At 45.7% G+C, this 22,444-nt stretch overlaps 1 protein-coding gene across 4 annotated transcripts; it reads right to left on the bottom strand.

Moving 5' to 3' along the window:
* Window positions 1-22,330, bottom strand: PACC1 (proton activated chloride channel 1). 4 transcript variants are annotated; one of them, XM_075412959.1, is made up of 8 exons: window positions 22,211-22,330; window positions 18,438-18,534; window positions 16,609-16,710; window positions 14,420-14,574; window positions 12,780-12,922; window positions 6,744-6,888; window positions 3,536-3,640; window positions 1-1,752 (listed from the first exon to the last, which is right to left on the bottom strand). In XM_075412959.1, exons 1-8 carry the CDS (start codon window positions 22,244-22,246, stop codon window positions 1,591-1,593), a joined length of 945 nt encoding a protein of 314 aa, XP_075269074.1. In that variant the 5' UTR covers window positions 22,247-22,330; the 3' UTR covers window positions 1-1,590. The 4 variants fall into 4 exon arrangements, with proteins under 4 accessions (XP_075269074.1, XP_075269072.1, XP_075269073.1 ...); XM_075412957.1 differs by having other exon boundaries at window positions 16,609-16,818; XM_075412958.1 differs by having other exon boundaries at window positions 16,609-16,818; window positions 18,438-18,597; window positions 22,211-22,288.
* Window positions 22,331-22,444: the final 114 nt, after the last annotated feature.

Genomic DNA, 22,444 nt, shown 5'->3' on the forward strand with positions numbered 1-22,444 from the left:
AACGGCTTTTATGAGCAGCCTTTTAACTGCACACGTGTCCCAATGACCTGTGACTTTTCACTGAGGGGCAGAAGCGTCGGAGGTGCAGGCTGCCGGGCTTTCATTTCTACGAGCAGGGTGGAAGGCTTGGTTCTGCTCTGCTCAGAGCAGGTGGTGCTCAGGCCAGCCCAGGCAGGTGTCCTGGGCTTGTCCTACCTACTGCTTGGCCGGTTTACTGACCTTATGCCAGCAGCTTCTGGGGGGAGAAAGTCTCCACTACACTGTCCGAGTTGACTTTATTACACTTGTACTGTTGCTGTATTTTTGTCTCTTAAGCAGCTGTGTTTCACAGAGGAAACGGGAGTAACGCTGCCTGAAGCGGCCTACGCTGGTAATAGCACCGTCTGAGCACAACCGATGAGCTGCTGCTACTCTCTCCCTCTCAGCTTATGGAAGAAGACAGCGTAATCAGCTGGCCGAAACAGCCTCTGCCATGGTAGGTTCGCCTGCCTGGATGCGGGACAGCCTGCGTTTTGTTTCTGCCTTTGAAGGCAAAAAAAAAAAAGAATGACGAGGTACTTTTGATCCACTTACTACTACATTAATACCTCATTAGTAAAGGAGGGAAGAAGCAAAACATGACGTGGCATGCTCGTTTCCTTCCAGCAAAGTCTCTGGAGCAAACAGAGTGGTGCACTGCTGCATCGCAGGCTCCATAACTCCGAGGTGGGCATCTAGACTAACAGGGGACGTAGAAAGGTGAAGACAACTACACCACCACAGCACAGTTTGCTAGCACGCATGCTCTCTATTATAGACAATGACATTTAAACACCAGGCTGATGAAAGATTATTTTTTACTTCCTTAGTGAAGACTGGGGGAAAGAGAACAGACTGAAACCTGTCATCAGTTCAGATGCCCAGGTGTTGAGTTGCTTGAGTTTACTTTGAGCTGGACTGATCACAAAGAGGTTTTTGTTTTTTTTACTTAACCTTCTTGCCATCATACCCCTGCCCAGACTACCTACCGTAAAACTCCAGCTGAATCTGAGAGCAGATGGTTTCAGAGAATGTACACAGTATCTTATCAGAGTATTTTTTAATATTAAAGTCAACATACTTTAAATGACATGTAATAGAATTCCAGTGTATTTTGTTTTAAGGCATACTTTGGAGAGGGGAGGCCAGACTGTTATGTTGAGTGCTTTACCTTCCATGAAACGCAGTCAAGGAAGTAACTGGGTAACGGTGGCAGATGCAGGTCACAGCTCATGCAGAAGGTGAGCAGCATTCAAACACCGTCTGGTTTTTTTTTTCCAGAACTTCACCACTACAGTGTTGACTTTCTGAACATTAGTGAGTTCTCTCCTTTTCCCTTGGTCCCACCATATCATATATTGAGGTAAGCTTGTTAATTTGGAGTAGAAAAGCATGAGTTTGTTAGACCTGTCCTAGAGTTAGCTCCTTTCTGAAGTTCATCAGAACTGTTCCTCCAGCCTTTGGTTTTCCTGAAGAAAACCTACCTGTTTTGCATCTTTAATTGCTGATAGAAGTTTATTCCAGTTATTTTCTATCCCTTTTGCTGTGAATAGTTAAAAGGCAGTCTTAGGCTCAGCTTATGTGGTTCATTACTTGACTCCTCCTCTTCAGATGTCTCTTTCGGATTTTGATCATCCACTTAACACTTAATTTAGCAAAGTCTGCTGCCTTAAACAGAGCCAAAAAGATACCACAAAGAAGAGCAATCATGTTCCAGGGATTTGCTGTGACTATCTGAAAGAGATTAAAAATATTATTCCCCTCATGTGACACTCCATATATTATACCTATTCAATAACAAGCAATTCCATTTCAGACTGAAGCGTTCTGCAGCATCGTCCCATACGCTCCGCAGGTGGCCTGTAGTGCCTTCGCCACACCGCTGCCTCACACCGTGGTTTTCCGATTCCTTCCATCAGGAAGAAAACCCACTGTACGAGCTGCTAAATTCCTTTTAGACTATTTCAAGATATTGAAATGTTTAAAACTTTAGAGGTACAATTAAATTGCTAATTTTAAGATTATAAATTAAATTTACTATATTATTTAAAGATATACAAAAATAAGCAGTCACACTAAAGAAGGTCTTCCAGAAGACAAAGCTAAAAGAAGCTGCGACTGGAAAGCTTTAACAAGACAGCACTGTAATGCTAAACCAGCTTTTGACAGCAGCAACCGTTTCTGCAGACCTACAGCAAGTATTTTACATTTCTATTTTTAACTGCATTTAGTTCAAGAGTAGTGAAGTTTTTTTCATAGTTTGCAGTTCTCCTCGCACCTCTAGGCACAAGGATGGCTTCTAGGGCCTCAGATGAAGCAAGCAGAGCTAGGCTTAGGCAGCAATGAAGTAGCACACAGCTTTGGGACTCGCTGTGGAGCCTGCGCCTCTGATGTCACTCAGCATGAGCGCGGCCTTGCTAGGTCACCACCCGAGCCAGGAGGTCTCACACAGGCTTCCCTTATTTGTTAACCCTCCCAAAAGCGCAGCGCTGGCTGCCAGTGCTTGTGAACCCCGGCCTCCTCAGCAAGAGGAAACGAGCGTTCCCCCATCCGCTGGATCGAGGGCAGCTCACGGCTCAAAGGCGGCAGCGGCATGAGCCCCAGCTGGCAGAGGAGCGACAGGGGCTGGGAAAAGGTCTGGGCTCTCCGGGCCGGGGTGCCCAGCCCTGGCACAGACAGAACAGCGAGAGTGCTAAGGAGCAGCGACCAGCTCCTGCCCTGCAAGGTCTGCGTTCACGCTCTGGTTTTGGGCAAGGAAACAAGAACTCTGCCTTTTGCTGGTGATGGACTTCAGCTGTCAGGTAGGGCCATTTTAAGTGCAAAATTTGCAACAGATTGTCTTTGCACGGTTTGCCGTTCTGCGTCTTTCTGGGGAGGGAAAATGTACCCGACCTTCTCCCCTAGAACGCGAGGGAAACAAGATCTAGCTCCCGTACTTAAAGCGCATGTACCCGCAGCGCACGCCTTCTGAGCACTCCGGTGACTGACAGGGGTCTTGTCTGGCACATCATACACCTCTGGCTGCAGCATATTGAGCTAAATTTTAAAGTGCTTTTTCTGCGTTTCAATGCGGTACCAAATTCTATTCAAATAAGAGATTAAAAAATACACTAGTCTATTTTTATTATTCTAATTTAAGTCTAGGTTTCTTTCTTGTCAATAAAAAAAGTCACTAAATCTGTTTATCCAAGCACAATTATTTAAGCAAAAAGTTCAGACTTGACCTGAAGCTACGCTTACTGAAGCAAGAGCACAGGGGACATGTGCTTTGTCTCAGCTACCTGCAAACAACACTGACTGTCACCAACCCAAGGGAGAGGCATCAGCTGGTCTTGACCCCCACCGAATATGCATTACTGAAGATAAGGAAGAGCCTAGACTGAAATTTCAAAAGTAACCTCGCTCTTCCTCTGCATTTCTGCTTGGAGTGAGGTGACAGAGGTGCGCACACACACAGACACACCACAAGCTCGTACAGTCAGACAGCGCGTCAAAAAGGGACTAGTGGGTTACTCACATCTTGAACAGTCTGTATGAAAGGATCTTTCCATTCAAATACCACAAAAAATAGCTGGTCACTTCTTGGGTCAGTTCTCTGGTCGATATAGTTCACCACACTAGTCTGGAGGGAGAGGAAAAAACCAGATGTGCAGGTTACTTTCTTCAGTGACATAATGAGTCTTCTGTGCAACAGAAGAGGCTCCTAAGAAGGTGAAAACAGCCTTCCTTCTACCTGGAACAACAGACTCCCAAAAGACGGAAGGGCAGTTTCCTCCATCTGTCTGATGTTCACATTCTTTTCCTGTTTCTCACTTAGTAAAACGCTGCAATACCATTTTTACACCGGTAGCCAGGGCCTTTATTTTATTACGTAGTTTTTCCCTTTCAAGGGAGGAAATTTAATTTACAAAATTCATTTACTTGGAGTAATACAGCATTTGGAAAGTTCTCTTGAATGAATGCTAAATTACTTTTATTTACCAGAGAACTACATGATGGTGGCAGGAAGACTTTTTTTTTTGAAAAATCAGTTGTGGAATAAACTAGAAGATGCCAGCAAGTGCAGAATGAAAAATGGAAGGGAAAGAAACCTAGATGGTAACAATTAAACCCACACTTCCCAGTACTGCCCATATGAAACCAGCACTGACCGGCGTAGCGCTTTAGCACAATTCCGCAGAGCTGGGATAACCAGGGAACAGTCCAGGCTACCAGATCGATGTTACAGCCACAAGAAACCACAGCCTTAAGGCCCACAATCAGGAATGTATTAAGACATCAGGCCTAAGAAAAACACTTCTCTTGTCTTGTAACACAGCCCCCAGCCCAGAGAGGAAATATATGGGGTTTGCACATGGGCAGTAATAATACCACGGTTCGCAATAACCCCCCTGCTGCTAGGAGCCAACATCAGCTGCTCCGGAGCCAGGCAGTTCCCCACCATGCCAGCACACAGGAGTTGCAGCTGAGCAAGCGATGGCAGGACCGCTCCCCTCTCCGGCCCTCAGAGGAGTATCTACAGCGTGGTGTGCGCACGCGGGAGCATGGCTGCTCTTCCTACATCAGTGTAACACTGCAGTGGAAGCAATGAATCCAGCACTACTGTAACTTCACTTTATGATTATGACAGGAGCTATGGACATGAAAACAGCGACTCAGCAGACACAGCATGAGGGATGCCCTGCTACAAAAACCTTCTGTCTACCATGGCTTAGTTTCTTTACAAATACTTCAAGATTTCTCTCAGTCTTCTCCCCACACCCTGCCCTGAGCAGGTTTTAGGCTGCAAACATGTAGAAGCAGGAGCTAGAACAGTGTCTGTGTCCATCCAGAGCAAGATGGGAGCTTCACTGCCTTGTGTCTTCTGCTCAAACACCTTTGCTGCAGACTGACCCTACACCTCTACAGCTCATTTCATTAGTGCAGCGTAGCATCACCCTAACTGTGCTCATTCAAGAAAACTGCACACCAGGAAACAAAGAGTACACAAAGCGAACTGAGGGAAATGGGAAAGGAAGAAAAGACAAAGTAATGACTCCTGGGCTCGTTAGCAGTCTGACCCTGCTATTTGACCTATTATTTGCACCCATCTTTCTGGTATGCTGTTTCCCAGTTTTAGCTCTGAAAGGCTAATGGACTTCCTTATGCAATTTGAGCAGATGTTGTTCTGTCAAACAACGCCAGTGCAATTTGCCTCTGAGTTATTTCAGCTTCTACTGTATTGTTAATAGGGATCTGAAACCCAAAATTCACATTTATACTGATTCCTATTTCCCAGTTTTGGGTTTAATACACGCCTACCCACCACACCACCACCAAAAACCAAAATAACCTCCCACTGTTCACCTACCCAGATGATCACAGGGTCCATAACTACTGGACTAAATGGACGTTTATGGCCACAAAAAGCTCAGCTTTTTCTGAGTCAGCCTTTTGTTTCCACTTTGCGACACATTAGACTTGGGCACTCAGAGGAGGACTTCCAAAAATCCTACACTAGGTAAGTACCAAACGGCAAGCGAGACAGACCTGTAGGTGATGCAGGACGGACGGACAGACAACTGCTGTGAGTGCTTCCGTGGCAGCAGCCAGCCCATGCATCCATTCCTCTCCAAACTAAGGCACTAGTTCGGGACTTGCCTGACTTGGGGATTTGCCTTGTGTCCTCCTCCAGTGGAGCCAGGAGGTACCCACCTCAGTCACAGTTCTGCTCTTCCCTGAAGTCTTTGCCACATGAGGCCCTTACTGGCAGAACTGAAGATCCTGCTTCATTTTGATCTCACACAGTGCTCTTGCCAAGCGTACCGTGGACTAAGAGACAGCGTAGTCTCTGAAACATACGCTCCCTGGAAAGGGCTGCTCTTAAAATATCTATTTTTCACCACCGATGAGATGCTTCCTCTCCAACCAACACTGGGAGCAAGGTAACAAACTCAAAACACAATTATTCTCCTGTCCATTAGTGGGAACAGAACAGGAATGAAAGTCAAACTAATTTCATCTCTAGCCAAGTTTGTGTCTCCCACTGGCGTATTTTCTGAATTTAATTCATGCAAGAAGTTAACTTCCTCCATGTTTCTGAGGATACTCAGCAGATAAAAATCCTAAACCTAAACAAAAAGCAGACATGAGAATGCTACAAAGGATACAAGGCTGACATTTACCTCTTCGCCCTAACATCAGCCCTCATGGCAACCTGAACAATACCTCTTTTCCAGTGCTAGCTAGTATTTAGACAATTCCTTTGGCAGTTGTTCCCTGCCTTGAACTAAAGGGAGCTGCGTTACTATTTTTATGTCAGTCTCTCCAGACCCTTACCTCATGCTACGGGTGTCACTCTGTAGCACATTCAAGGCCTGGATTTTCTGGGCTCCCCAGTAGGAGCCGTTTTCCAGAGTGCGTCACTGGGCCGTACCAACCGCCGCACACATCGAGACATTTACGCTTTTACAAAACCTCTCTCTAAGAAAGAACGCGAGTCACCCTACAGCCAAAACTGCTCAGTGGCAAGTGGCGTGATGGATGCAACAAAACAAAAACCAAGCTCCTGATGCTTCACTCACTTAACCAACCAACACATCCACCCACCCTTCTTCCCACTCATATTGTTTGCCCCAAGAACTGGTTCTGTTGGCCAGTTACAATTAAAACTGTGGCAGTAACCCGTTCTTAATGAGCTAACAGGTCCCAGAAAACCCTTCCTGAGATTTTTTTTTTTTTTTTACCTCTTGTTTGAACTCAACAGTCTCGCTACCATCTTCTTCTTTTGTTTTCACCAAGGACATCTTGACCCAAGTTCGAAAGCCTCCGGAAAACTTCCAGCTGGAGTATGAACTTTCGCAGTCCTTCATGAATTCTGCTTTTTCTGGACTAAAGAAAAAAGACCGTTACTTTCCTGACCAAACTGGGAGCGGTACCTGACCACTGTAGGCAGGAGAATGTCAGATCTACTGGCTGCAATGCAGACGTACTTAAAATGCTTTGAAATTTACATTCAGTGTATTTCTTGTATTTTGGGAACACTATACCTTTGGTGTTAGGCAAATTATCTGCAATAACACAGCTGTTTTCCCAATATGCAATCCCAGATATTTGTAGCCCCAGAACAGCAGAATCACTTTGTACTTTTTTTTTTTTTTTAAATACTGTGACTCTAACCCATTTTAAGGCTTCCAATACCCCTCACACCGCAAGTGGTAAAGTGGCAGCTCTGAGGTGTACCTCATCTTCATCCTTTCTCTACCAGCTGCACAGGACATGGCGCATTAACCACGCTATTTACTTGGAGCTCCTCGGTACTGTGATTTTAGCCACTTTCATGTCATCTCTATGAAACAAGCCTGGCCTCGCAGCTGCTTTTCAGCAAGGTTTCATTTGAAAGGAAGGGGTAAGCCACTGTGATGAGTCATGAGTCATTAAAGCACAGACTGCTGATTTTTACTAAAGAGAGATTTCAGGCTGCAGAGATATGTCAGGGTATGCTGGTCCTTGAGACAAGGGAAAGGGTTTTTCACTCAGATTAAATCCACCTTCCCAGATGAAGGGAAAGAGTTCGCTCTGGTCATATGGCAGAGGGAGCGCGTGGCTAGGTCTGCCGGGAGATTAGGGTATTTTGGTCTTTCAGGAGAAAGATGCAAAGAAGTAGAGAAGACAAGCAGAGCTGAAGAAGCTCTTGTCCCAGAGAACAGACCAGTCAGGAAGATTGGTCCTGTACCTGAACTGACTGGATTTGCAATTTTCCTGTCTTTTTCCTTAGTTTTCAGAATCAGGGCTCCTTTTCATCCTACAAACCACAATGTCTCGTCTACCAGACAGCACGAGCATGGACTGATGGCCACTCTGTACTACACTGCCTGCTCAGGCTTAAGAGATGAATACGCACATGTTCGTAGGAAGGCAACGCCTAGCAACGCCATTGCTCTCAACTCAGGGCTTCAGCTGATGGGCTCAAACGCAGAACTGCGTTGTGCATACAAACAGAAAGGAGAAGCGTTTCTGCAAAGAAAAACTAATACACTTTGCTGCCCACCAAGGCAGATGATCTTCCAAGAGGGTTTTTGCTTAGGAATACCATTATGGATTTGTAACGTTAGCTGCTTGTTGAGTGATCCCAACGGGATGGCAGTGCACCCCTCTAACCCCCACAAGGCAGACAGGAGCAAAGCACGAGAGCAAAGCCCACTGCCTGACTGCTCCTCACCATACAGACCAATGACACGGGGAGACCTAATCTGACCATGATTTCTTCCCCTTCGGTCCATGGGTACAGCAGCAGCTGATGGGGCAGTATGGAAGAGCACGGTGCTTTGCCGCTCAAGAGGAACATACATAATTAGCACCCTGCCAGCCAGTCATGTGCCTAATGCGTGACTAAACACAGCATCCCAGAAAAGCTTTCCAAACCAACGTGGAAAACTGAGGCTGGAAGTTATGACACAGAGCTGAATGTTACAGCCACAACTTAGATGGTAAGCAGACGGCAGGAGTATACTTTGCCTTCAACAGTAATTGTAGGCTTGGAAAGGAAAGATTAATAATATCTTAGGAGAAGCTGCGGAGAAGTGATCTGAAAAGGCTTCTCCTTGCATGTGCCCACAACTCAGACTGCTGCCACAGGGTCAGGGGGGAAAAAAAAAAGGCAGGGGGGAGAGGGGAAGCAGAGCACAAGCTTTCCACAAACAATAGCAGAGGGCAAATAAAGCAGCTTAAAAACCACACACAGCTAGGTGAACACAAGACAGGCACGGGATTTTAATCTGAAGAACAATTCTCCAGGCAGACAGTTTCTTTTAACTCCCTCTGCACCCCAGAGACAGACAACCTGCAAAGGCTCCACATTATTTTATTTTTTTCTGTTCAGTAAGATATTCTAACTATTACACTGTCCTTTAGATGTATGGTAAGATTCCTGGAATGCTCTGCACCAGGCTCTCCCAAGATGCTGACAGTACCTCAAGATTGCGCAACAATTCCTAGAGCACAGGAGAGAACGGGGAGCGCGAGAGGCCACTGTCCCGCTCAGGTGAGCTGCCAAGCCCTGGTATCCTCTGCCAACGCTCCCTGGTCACCACTGACAGTTCAAACCACTAAGAGGGAGCCCGCTGCCCTCAGACCATGAGAGGTGGCATTTGTCCCAACTGTGGGAGCTGCTCTTCGCATTCTGGACCAGGCTCTAGCTGGCAGTGGAACCTTCTACCGCCCATCTCTACGGACCAGCCCTCAAGAGGCAGAGGCAGCTCAGGGCGTCCCACCGGCAGATTCCAATGCAACAGCAGCAAGAGCCAGAACCACAGATGGGTCAAACCCAATTCGCGTTCATTGCTTTCGCTTTTCCCCAGCCTGGGGAGCTCTGACAGCCACGGGATCCAATGAAAGGCTCAGATGGTGTGGTACCGAGAGTCTCAGCCCTTCTCTATAATGACATATTTCTCTGCATGCAGCAATCCAGACCAGACGTGTGAACGTGGAGCTCTGTTTAGACCCCGAAATAATCTCCGATCTGTTCAGACTGGTATTCATCACCTCACGTGACAGTAAGTTATTTTACGTGCTACGCTAACAATAGTTTTGTCAGCAATATGTTCAGAGGATTTTCTTCTTAAACCCATGTATTACACTAATAACAGTTCAGGAAAGGAACTTGTATTTTGAGCTACACTTTTTTGGTAATTTGCAAGGGTTTCATTATTTCCTTCCCTCCAATTAATATGGTACAGACAGCAGTTGCCACAGTCTTAAAACAAAAAGAAAGAAGAGAAAAGCCGGTGGCCGTATCCCTCCAGCTCACAGGCCAACAATAGCACATAGTTCTGTGGAGGCCAGAACAAACCTAGCAAGCAGCGCCAGTTTCATGTAGTCTGTCGATCCAATTTCAACAGAAGAGCTGCAGAGAATAAACCCCTTGACAGAAACAACTGGACCTTACTTGCATCCTCACCACTTGCTATGCCTCGAAAAACCCTTAAAGACCCAAGTTTCTAGATGCCATTTTCATTACTGCTTGTGGCTGATGCTTGCAGCAGCCTTCACCGATACGATTACTGCTATTTACAGCGACGTGAGCTGTGCATAATACTGTCTACGCAGAAACTGCGGTGCAGATACAGCAGGACTCTTCTCACCAATGTCAAGGGCATCTGGATTGCCATTTAAGATAAAGGAATTCCCTACACATCTATTTTACAGCAGTCTGCCTGCCCAACCCAACCTAAGCTGTTTGCAGCCATGGCAAAAAACTGTAAAGGTAACAATGATGTATCCTGAGTTTTAGCATCATCTCGGCATCTTTGAGAACACTTTACATGAATTGCTGGACACGGTGCTAATAATAACGCTCTTGTAACCAGCGAGACACTTGGTCAGGAAAAGCAGTTAACAGCGCCCAGTAATTGACGTTTTTAGAAGCTGCATGGAAAGACAAAATTTGCATTGTCAATGCGCAACAGTTCCTACAGATATCTTAGTCCAGACTTCCCATCAACTAAATTTAGCATCTGCTGACGAACCGGAAATCATTGCTATTTTCTCTTCTGCTGGAAGTTGGACAGAACGAGTACGTTCCACACATGCACGCAGTTTCACATGCACTTCATAGCCAGGAGAAAATGTAAACTTCCAACGTGCCCCGAGCCTGTCCAGCTTGCACCCCGCGACGCCAGGACAGCAATACCCAATACTGAGCAAGCCAGCCATGCAGTATGTACCAGGCTTTGGAGGATGCTATAAGAGAGACACTACCGGCCTCTTGCACACAGCGGCTTTCTCGCTGTACTTCACCTAGACACGCAGATCATTTACTAAGAAGTTCAAAGGTCTACATACCTTTGCCAATTTTACCATTATCTGGGTTAGTTCAAAACCAGTTTAAATTCGCATTCCTACTGCCTGCTGCACACGGGCACAAAGGATGCATCCCCAAACAGACGCCACCATTTCCCACCTTTTCACTTCGCTCCAAACACAACCCAGGCTCAGCCTTCACCCTCCCACTTTGGTTCCAGTGCCTCCCAACACCAAGACAAGGCAGCTTCTCTAGAAAGAAAGCGACACTTCCCCATCTCTCTGGGCATCGACTCTGCCATCTAACCGGTTTGACCTGGCAAACCTGGAGGCAGGAGGCTGCGATCCAGGCTTCTCCCAGGCAGCTTACAGATGGTCGTTACCGATTCACTTACACCAGCACAAACACAGCCTTCCAGCTAGGACCTTTGCAATGCTGCTTATTGTTGCTTTGCCCATCCAACCCACCGTCACACGACGTGTGGCACAAGCGTCTGGGACAGCAGCATCCACACTTGCAGCTTCCTTGCAGAAACACTGCCAGCTTAAGTAGGACACGCATGTTTTCACTTGGGAAGAAATAGCTCTTTAAAACGGCTTATCTGCAGATTGATACACGGAGCACAGAAATGTGGCCTCCAAGACTTGAGTATGCATCGACCAAGCGGTGTCTTGGTAAGCTGGCTCATTCTGCAAAGAGACAGGAACCAGATGCAACCCAACTGTGCCTCCAGCTCCGTTTCACAGGGGGTGGTCTCAGTGCTTGCATCTGGAAGTACCAAACAGCCTTGCACCTTGCTGGAATCGGTCCCACTGTATGTACTGCTAACCGCGGCACAAGCCAAAAATACTGAGAAAAAGCAACCCCGAAGGAACAAGTAGCACCTTCTACATCACTACTCTTGACTGGTACTTTCTCACCCTAAAATATCAACGCCTAAAATACCCAGAACATTAGCATTTTATAAGGTGTTTTAGTACAGTTACAGAAAGTACTTACTGACTTAAGATCTCTCTTTCACTGAAGTAGAAATGCTTTGTAAAAAGCAAATTCAGATAATTGGTCTTTGGCCACCCAGAGATACTGTGACTGAACACTTCCAGTCTTTGCTCCATCTGAAAAGCATCAGTATGACCACGTCCAAGCCTTCAAGAATGCTTTGTTATGATAAAATCTGTTATTTATCTTCCCCTCCCTCACCTAGTTTTGTTCTGCAAATGGCCTTTAGCCCCTTTCCCTTTTTCACTCGGCATCTGACTATTACCAAATTAAGGCTTTCTATCAGGTCTCACTGTGACTAGTATCTCTTGTCTAGCTTTTAATCTGGATCACAGAGGGAAGAACAAAACTTGAATTTAAATTGAAGTAAAAATTAAACATTTAAGTATGGAAATTATTCAAGGTGGGAAAAAGGGTGGGGCTTTCAAGAAAGTTTGAGACAGGATTAATTCCACTGCTGTTACAATCAGAAGGTTGATCAGCCACTCCAATGGCACCAATGTCAAACCAGTATGAAGCAATTTTGAAAACCCCATCTATGAAACTACATCGTTCTGTAGAATCTTATACAAAGGCAGTAATACACAGAAATATAGTTAATCTTTCAACAGAATCACAACAAATCAACCCAGGGATCTGATCTTTACAGTAATTTCTTTCTTTTAGTCCCATGTTTTCAGCACACTTCCCGACCACCCACAGCAGCAGACGACAGTGGTAAGCCAGCACAAACTTCAAGTTTTTCGAAAGTGCAGCAACAAATGGCTGGCTGAAGGGCAGTTTCTGTCACTGAAATAGTCCTCAATTCATTTTCTAAAAAGTAACATTAGTAACCTAAGACATGAATGAGCACCAACATAACCCACACATTAAAAAAAAAAAAAGAAAATAATACGAATAGAAAAGCCTGTCCAATTTTTATTTAAAAAGCCATATTGTTGTAGCAAGTTCAATGCAGTTACAAGCTCAACTCTTTACATACCTGTTGATGAACTCTTCGAAAGAAGAAAACAAAAGGTAGTCAATGGCACTAAAATCTTGGTCTGTTCCATTCAAATGAAACTGCAAAAACACCAGTTCCTTCTTCTTCACATCACGAGGGCCTTGAACAACCAAAGCATACTTCTGTAAGCAAACAGAGAGATGGTGAGAGTAGCAGAGGAATCCTCATTTTCTGCTCATGAATTTGCCATCTGTCACTAATACTCTGTAGAAATCTAACACACGCCAATATTTTCTTGGCCACTACTAAGTATACGTCTATTAAAATATCTAACAAGAATGCCAACTGCATCCCTCCTTTTAGTTTAAAAACTATCTTTACATCAAGACTTCGTGTCTTTCTAAAAAATCTGCTTTAGTTCTATCATAGTCCTTTGGGTTCATGTGGATTTACCAGTCAAGGCCCTGCAGAAGGTCAGTCAAAACTGGTTTGAGCATTAAAGCCTAGGAACTTTCAGCTCTTGAGATGAAACAAGTGAATTTGGAGTCTGATACAGAGGATATAAGGCTTCTCCTTGAGAAAGAGGAACAGCTTCACAGCGCCCAGCACCTCAAGTAAACTGCTGAAAGGGAAAAAGAGAAAAACCACAACAAAAAATGCCAGCAGGGAGAACACAACTTAAAGCAGTGCAGGCATTAGATCAAACAGCAAACTGCTGCTTGCAGAAGGACTCAGCCAGTTTGAATAGGGCTCTGCGTGGTTCAGAGGTCTCTGCTTCAGCGCCTCTCCATCCAGCTGTGGGATTACAGACTATTGGATCAGCAAGCTTCGAAATGAATCTACCACACAGCAGAAAATGCAGGCTCCTAGTTTGTTAACACATGCAAACGGAACATACTAGTGGCAGAAATTAAACTGGACTTGCACCTAGAACATTACTTTCAAATATACTAAGGAGCTGCTTCCCAGAAAGAAATGGTGACTAGACAAAAGGCAAAACACAAAGAGGAAAAAAGCTGACCAAACAGATACCTAGATAGTTTGTTTGTTCATGCTTAGTTTCCTTAAAAACTATCTGAGCAACCACTTTAGATACAAATTATCATATTTAATACTTTATTTTTTCAACACCTGTTTATGCAGAAGCTAGATTCCCTGCATTTTTAAGGGCAATTTAAGGCAGACTGTCACTCAATGTGCCCATCTTGCTGGCTCACAGCATTTCAGTGTAACGAAACACTCCATGCCCAGTTAAGATGTGTCCTAGCGTGACAAAAATAGTATGTAATTCCCAGCAAATATACAAAAAGAGCTAAGCTATCCTGCTTTAATGGAATAACTGCTACTGCTTTCAATCAAAGTTAGATTCACTATATCAAGGAGTACTCTTGCCAGTTCATTCAGGAGAGGAATGAAGCAAGAGTTTTATTGTGAAAAATGACTTTTTTTGTCCCATCCAGGTTTTCACGCTGCACACGCCCACATGACAGCTGATCATCCGTAACACATATACGCACTGACTGGGGTCTTTTACATTTCTGAAAACAAAAGGACAGATGGCTTGAAAAAAAACTAAAAGCAAGGATTTTTTGCAGCACTTTAACTATTTTTACTTTCGAATACTATTACGAGCAGAAAACCCCCACTGAATAAGCTTTGTTCTATTATATTATTATTACCATAGTTTGATTAGTAAAAGGATCTGTGTAGTTGATTCTCTGAGTGGTGCACTCAATGTCTCCTGGCTGACCTGGATTTATCAGAGGCGGAATGTGATCATAGTAATGATGCTTGCAGCTAAGCAGCCGAGCCTTGCCCGGGTAAAAGGCAATACCTGTTTCGGGAGAAAAAAAACATTGAAGAGAGCTGATTTCTTTTCCAAGTACATAGATTTTCATTCTGGGATTTAATCCCACAGGATACCGAGGTATCCTCAAGATCCAGGAAAAAAATAAAATTAAACCATTTGCTTCAGCATTTTTCTGGAGCAGGACAAGTGCCAGCTGCATCAGGACAGAACCTCCGCGACGTGTTGAAAAAAATCAGGGTTCATGTTCTGTTACAACAATTCAAGATTCACAAAAGCTACTAAGTTTCCCTAGTGTCCCCACAAGCCAGCTGCTAATACATCAGTCCCTCTTGCCCGAAATGAAATGAATATGTAGAAGTCAAATGGGACATGTAACACTTCAGCATTAACATGTTTTCAGATATTATCAAGTAACATGTCAAATTTTAACTAGAAATAACGTATTTACAATACACGACAGATCAAAGATCACTGGCTGATCTAACAAAAGTGAAAAGATGCTCTTCAGAACATCTTGCACCTTCTGTTCATCAAATACAATGTCACAATAAAAATCAAAGCCATCAAAAAGTACTGCTACCACCCCTTATTACTTATATCACTGGGTAGGCGAGCTACTACTTCACCTGCATGGGAATTCAGATATACCATAAGCCTACCATTTCAGAGCAGTGGCAGGCATTAGAAGAACCTCTGTCACTCAGCTGTAGAAGGCTAGCAAAATACAAGGCCCAAAACAAAAAAACCTGTCATGCCACACATGCCACATTTATTACTGCAAGCAAGCTTGCTTGAAGATGATCTAGACCAACTACCAAAAAGAAGCATGGTTTGAGTTATCAGATATGACTAACTCACACAACTGAGATGACGTGACCGCCAAAACGCGAGATGGTGAGCAGTCAGCATGTATCAGTCTAAAAATACTTCATCGCTTTCTTCAGTGCTCCACGCTTGCAACTTGCCATCTCACCACTTTCGTAGAGCAATGAAGTAAAGGGCTACATTAATTTAGGTTCTCTGATCTGGCAGGGATCCCCAACAATACTTCTGGATTTATATGTATGTTTCTTTACTTCTTAAATTACATTTTCCTCCTGTTCCTGTGTGAAAAGCCCACGTGAAGGGGGGGAAAGCCTGCTGTTACAGTCAGATCCATACAGTCCAAATGCAAGGACCTACTTACAGAGCTGAGCCTAACTGACCATGCAGAAAAACAACCACAGGAACATGGCAAGAACTCAAAACGCTCACCTTTCAGCCACAATTACCGGAGTGATTATTTGTCAAATGTGGTAACACTTCAAACAAAAGTGTTATTTTTAAATTAGAAACTGACATATTACTGTTTGAGCTGCATTTGCTACCACAGCTCTATGAATGGTTACTGGAAAATTAAAAAAATAATGATAGAACTCACTATTCAAAAATGCTTCTGTGGAGTAATCCCTCCTGCAAACTGCAACACAGTTCCCTGATGCCACACTGCATTTTTATGCCAACATTGTTTCCTGCAGTCACATCACATTTCCATTGCCTGCTGATGTAATACCAAGTTGTAAACAATGCAGAACAGAAGCAGAAGTGGCATTGTGGTTGTTTTGTGGTTAGTTTGAGAAATTCACCTTCTCTACTGTCAACAGCATCTCACTGTCCAGCGCAGCGCTGAGGTCCTAATACACATCCTATGTGCTACCCTCTCAAACGATACAGTTTTGGGAATATTTCCATAAGGAATTATCTTCTTTCCCTAAAAGAGGGCCCATTCTAGAGTCTGCAAACTCTGCTTTTCTATCGAACCTTGCACGATACTCCACAGCTTCTCTCATTCACGTTAGTGGCATGAAAGCTCCCAAAATCTCCCCCCAAATCTTGTGTACAACACTAACATTTCCATGCAAAGTCAACACAACGTAGATTAAAAAAGAGCAATTGAAAGACCAGGGTCAAAGCATTATAGGCACTCTGTGGTCCTGGAGAATCAACACAAAAAATGTAAACCAATCTAAGATAAATGTGAACAACGACGTCAGCCATTTTGTTCGTTACCACTCTTACCAGGTGCATCGTACAAGGACACTTCCTTGTATGAGACAGACATCACTGGGTGCTTGAGCTTCTGCCTGAAGTCACTGATGGTTTGGTAGACAAGGAACACAGCTACAGCCATGAGCAGCAGATAAATAAACAGGAGAATTACTGAAAAAACATTCTTTAGGCAGGTCTTGCTGAAACGCAAAGAAGGGGTAGTGGAACCCAGTTCACTATCTGGAACCAAACAGAATACAGATTAGGACTTTACAATACAGATATTTGGGCTGAATTTACGCAGTGTTCAGTTAAAGATCAATCACTTGAGAGGAAAGTAAACCTCAAACTCAGCTTGATTTAAAAAACCACAACTATTGCTGGTTTTGATGATCAGACAGCTGCTTCCTTCTCAAGCATGGGGCATAATTGTCCAAAGATTATGCCTCTCTCTCATGTGTTGAATTTGGCACTCTGCTTAAGGACACTGCAGGCAGGAAACAAGGTTGATTTTCAAGAAGAACAATTCAGAAACTAAGTTCAAATTTCACAAGAAAAAAGTCTGTTGGTGGTCAATCTTTCCTCCCGGAAAAAAAACAACTCTTTCCCCCCGCTCCCAGTCTCAAGTGACTCTTACACACTCAGCCTATGCGTCCGCAGACAGATTTAATGTCCTAATGCTCTTACACAGCTACCTCCATTGCATCTCCACCATGGCAGAAGTCACTAGATGTTTTTTACCCTCTCACTTTTGGACTCTAGTTCTTAACTCCTTGTGTATGCTACATAAAGTTTCACAAAAGGGTTCTTCCAGTCACAGCTAGAAAAAGTCTGACCCAATTCTCTCACAGTCTCCTTGCTTCAAAACTTATTCTCTGAAGATCTTCATACCTGCCTCACTTGTACACAGACACTGCCTTCCCACACTCCCTGCATTCGCCATTTCTTTTGGCAATACTTGTCAGGAAAAAGTTCATGTGCTCTTGAGTTACACGTCATGTTTTGATTGCGAGTGATATATTGCTGAGCACGCAAAAGGAGCATTAAAGCCCAAGACAGGAAAGGAGATAAGTAAGCATACTTTATGCTGACTTTTCTGTGGTCTGTAATCTAATGAGTCAGGCCTCTCAGGCCATGCCACACTCTGCCTGTCAACTGTAACAGCACGGTTTGGTGTTCATTCCTTGCCGTGGCAAACACTAGCCTTTTAGTAAACCCGATTGAACACACAACCTCTCACAAAAGTCCATGATCACAAACGTGTTCTGAAGTTCATTGCCAGGAGATGGCAGCCAAGGAAATTAGGACATTAATAAGCATAAAATTGCACTATAAAAACATGTCTTGAACACCTGCACAGCATTTAGGGGATATTAATTTTGGGTTAGCTTACCTTAATGCCTACATCCGAGCTGCAATAAGGCCGTTTAACACTGCCCCGCACCCTTCAAAAGCAGGTCCACACAGTCTAACTGAAATCTGTTTAAAAGCACCTCTGTTCAATATTGCACCTTGCCCACGTAACTCCGGCACAGACTTTGCTTGGAATCCACTGCCATCACAGACACTGCAGCTCAGGTCAGATACAACATAAGGGAAGATCACACACTGAGCTACCTCAGAACCAGATGTGCTGAATTTTCTTTGACTGAGCACAGTTCACGACAAAGAAATGTTCTCATGTCAGTCCTTGGAAAAACTCCTTGGCTTTCCATCAGCACTTATTCCCCAAAATAAGTAATTTAGTGTTTTGTCTGCTTTCAGAAGTGCAGTTAAAAAAAACCAAACAACCAAACCCACACACAGAAGCAGCTTATCAAGCACCTCAAATTGGTAATTTCTGGGTCAATAGTTCTCACCTGGTAAAATAACAGAGCTGGCATCTTCATGAACTTCCATCTCTTCTCCTCTCTCATCTGTTGGGTTTTCAGACACTTGCTCCACATCTTCACTCAGCTGTGTAGTTAAAACAGTGGTTCAATTTCCAAACATGCTCTCAACTTGCAATTGCTGGAATTTCTATGGTACAAATGAAAGAGGCTCCAACTAACCAAACACACAAAAACATGCCCCCAGTCCAAAAGCACCCAACATCTGTTCCACTTGTTCACAAGAGCCACATTCCTATAACCCTACAGCTAAAAATTAAGTGGCTTGCACACTGCAAAAAGACAAAGATGGCACATTAAGTTTAACCTACTTCTACCCTGCTCCTTCAGCAATAACATCACCTTTTCTTTCAAGATCAAAGCAATTGTTTTCCTGGCTGCTTCAGCTCACTTTAAACCTCCAGTTATGGCAATGCCCTCTGAAATAAGCAGGAACTTTGATCTGTCACTCAAGAACGTATTTTTAGGCATAAGCAAACCACAGCACAGAGCAGCAAACAGAGCATTAGCACTTCTTAATGAAGAGGTGCATAAAGCGTGAGCTACATTCCGACAGTAACGCAAATGCAGTCCCAGCCACAGAGGTAGGTGGGTCACTACAAGACAACAGCCAAACACTCCTAAATTTCTGGTACTCATTTGAGTTCACTGTGCAAATTATTATATATTAGTGCTTATGCAACAACTTAGTCTTCCACTGTTTCTAAACCAGCAACAGAGACCAGATGTTTTCTTGTTTTCCTGTTCAGAGCTCTGGGCCCAAACAGCCGAGACACTTCTGTCATAGTCAGAACCTTGTCACATCAGATAGACATCACAAGAGATCATGAAGCATTAGACTACATATATATACACACACACACATACATATATATATATATATATATATAGTTTCTCCTGTATGTTTTCCAAATTTCTTTTATGGCTGGCAACAACATACAAATGGCAGCCAGACGAACTGGGGCGTAAGCTCACAGCACATCACGTGTTGCACAGCAACTGTCCAAGCACAACACCCAGCGTCACCCACCGAATCAGGCAAGGGAGTTTAGCTTTGTTCCTATTTCAAGGAAAACGGGTGCGCAGTTAATGCAGCAGCCATACTGAATGCTATTCAACTTTACACCCCCAACTTACTCAACAGTAACATGCATGTATCCATAAGGAAGTGCTTTTATTTCACCCAACTTTAATTCAGTACTGAAACCATCATTATACCATTAACAGATCATTATTTGCACTTATGAGGAAAGAGTCCACTCATTTTACGTCTTCCAAGTCTGACATAAAGCCTCCATCACCTCCTGCTGTATTTCTGTATTCATTTCCACCATGCAAAGCAAGTTGAAAGCAGTTACCCAGTTGTTTTTAAATGCTTTGGACATAAATAAAGCATGATTTCCCATGGTGTGAGGTGTGGAGCGAACAGGTAACCAACAGGCTAAACTCATCTCATTTGCAGGAGACATACCAGGCTCCGACCGAAGACACCTTTTTCAATTCTCTTCACAAAACAAGGGAAAAGTAACACTCTGCTCCTTTCTGTAGGGACACCCCAGTTCTATTTGTTTACTTGACCTAAAGCTGTTCTGACACAAGAAGAGTGTTCACTGAACCTCTTGTACTGGTTAAGCTAAATCAGCTAAGAAGCCAGTTCAAATTATACTCTTGCAAATTCCTTACACCAGAAGTGATCCAAAAAGTTTAACATTAGTTACAAAGTCACTGCAGTTTCTCAGCTGACTCCCCACATCTCTCTGGTTCTGCCACGGTTCCCCAGGCACAGGCAGCTCTTCAGCCCAGGCTACGGAGAGGGTAAGAGAATTCTGTTCCTGATAGCAAGGAGATCCCAACATAAGTTTAAATAAGAACACAACATGCAACATTTCTTATCCTCCCGAGAGGACCTACTGCAACACTTCAACAAGTAGGAGATGAGAACTCAAAACATGTAACCTTTCAGCATTCCTTAGAAGTAAAACAAAAAAATAAACAATATGCAACTATGTTTTCTTATCTCTGCTCACAAGGCAGACATAGTTTATAAGCTTTTCACACCTAAAACCAGTGAAGGACAGCTAGCCAAAAGCAGGAGTGCTGACATTGCCTCGGGTGCAGGGAATAGGTTGAGCTGATGTGTACGACCCCCCTAAAACCAACTAAGTTCACTACAAACCCTGAACACCTGGCTTGACCAGAGATGAAGTTGCACAAACCCTCCGAGGCCACCAAGAGCCTGGCGCTGTTCACAGCTCAGCCGCCGCAGTCCGAGCGTGCAGCACGCTGACTCTGCAAGGCACGGCAGCACAGACCCGAAAACCCAACAACTCACAGACGTATCAAGCTATGGTCTGCCTGCGGCTGGGAAGCCAGCACAGCACTACTGCATGACAGCCCATTTGAGTTTCTCCACACTTGGCAGAGTCCCCACACCAAGGCAACTGGCAACGGTGAACCCGGCATATACCAACGGTGCTCGCCCTCGCAGGCCAGCTCTTTCTGCATGCTATTTTTGATGAAGCAGTAAAGCACGGTGCGAATGCAGAAGGAACACAAACCTGCAGGGCAGTTAAGCTTGCAATAGGATGCAGAGACAGGACAGATCATCAAGAGCAGGAAGGGCATGAAACAGACCTTTGTTCAGCATTCCTCTGGGCTTGGCATGTGCAGCTGACCAAGAAACAACTGCAGCAGCCTGCATGCCACCCAGCAGTTCCTCTCCAGTCCTGCACGCAGAAAGCCACCGGACAAACAGAAGCTCAGAAGAAGGCAATTCCAGATATTTCAGCATCCCTGCTAGGGCCAGGAGCATCACAGACTGCCCCAGGTGCCGGAGAAGGGACGGAAACGCAGCTGCTGCACTTACACACCACCCAGACTTGCACCACGGAGGTTGGGACAATCCCAAATGCAGGGAGCAGTGTCAGCGGTGGCCGACATGCATGGAGGAGATGTAACATCCACAGTCCAGACCATTCTTCAGGCACCAGTGGGGCCTCATTGACTCTCTCGGGTACCTCCCCTAAATACAAGCTCTTACACGAGTTAATTTCATCCTGATAATCACGGGATAAAACCTTCCTACTGGATGAAACCCTCAGATGTAAAAAGAGGAGGACTTGTCCACCCAGGCTTGCTGCTGGCTCACCGATTTGCCACCTTCCAATGCCTTCGGGCCTGCCACGAAAACCAGCAGCCGACACGAAGCAGGCAGCACCAAACCAAACCAGAGCCCCAAGCCACCCACCGCACGCAGAGCCAGGCAGACACCCGCACTCCTTTCACCTGCAGGACGCACACAGAAGCGGCCCGCTGCAGGCCTCCACCGCTGCCGGACCCGGCACGCACGGCCCGTGTCTCCGGGACGGGAGACGGGAACCAGCGAGAGACCGGAGCCCGCGGGCCGACGCGCAGACGCTCGGCGGGACGGCGGCGCGGCCTTCGGCTCCCCGTGCGAGAGCTCTGGCACCCGAGTGCCGCCGCCCCGGGAGCACAGCCCCGGTCACCGAGCGGCACAGGTAAAGACGCGCAACCCAGAGCGCCCGCCTCCCTCAGCCGAGCGCAGGAGCGGCCCGCCGTCCCGGGGCAGCGCCGGGCAGGGGACGGCGCCAGCCGCACGGCCAGACCCGCCCCACCGCCGGGGACCGGCGCCGAACCGAGCCCACCGCTCGGCAAGCCCCGGGCCGGGCGCCGACCCCTCCCGGCGCGCTGGGGGCCGCCGCCCGCTCGCCCCCCCGCCGTACCTCCCGGTAGGACGCGGAGACCTCCGGCCTTAGCATGGCACCGGTGGGGGCCGGCAGGCAGCCCAGCCCGGGCAGGGCCACGCAGGCGCCGGGACCCCCTCAGCCGCCGGCCGCTTCCCGCCCCGGCGCCGCGGCGCGGGGGCTGCCGGGAGCCGTAGTCCGGCGGCGGGTGGGGCCGGGCCGCGGCCCTCGCCTCGGGCAGCGGGGAGGCCCGGGCCGCAGGGCACGGCGCTT

This window comes from Opisthocomus hoazin, chromosome 2, assembly GCF_030867145.1.
Source record: "Opisthocomus hoazin isolate bOpiHoa1 chromosome 2, bOpiHoa1.hap1, whole genome shotgun sequence".
Lineage (NCBI taxonomy): Eukaryota > Metazoa > Chordata > Aves > Opisthocomiformes > Opisthocomidae > Opisthocomus > Opisthocomus hoazin.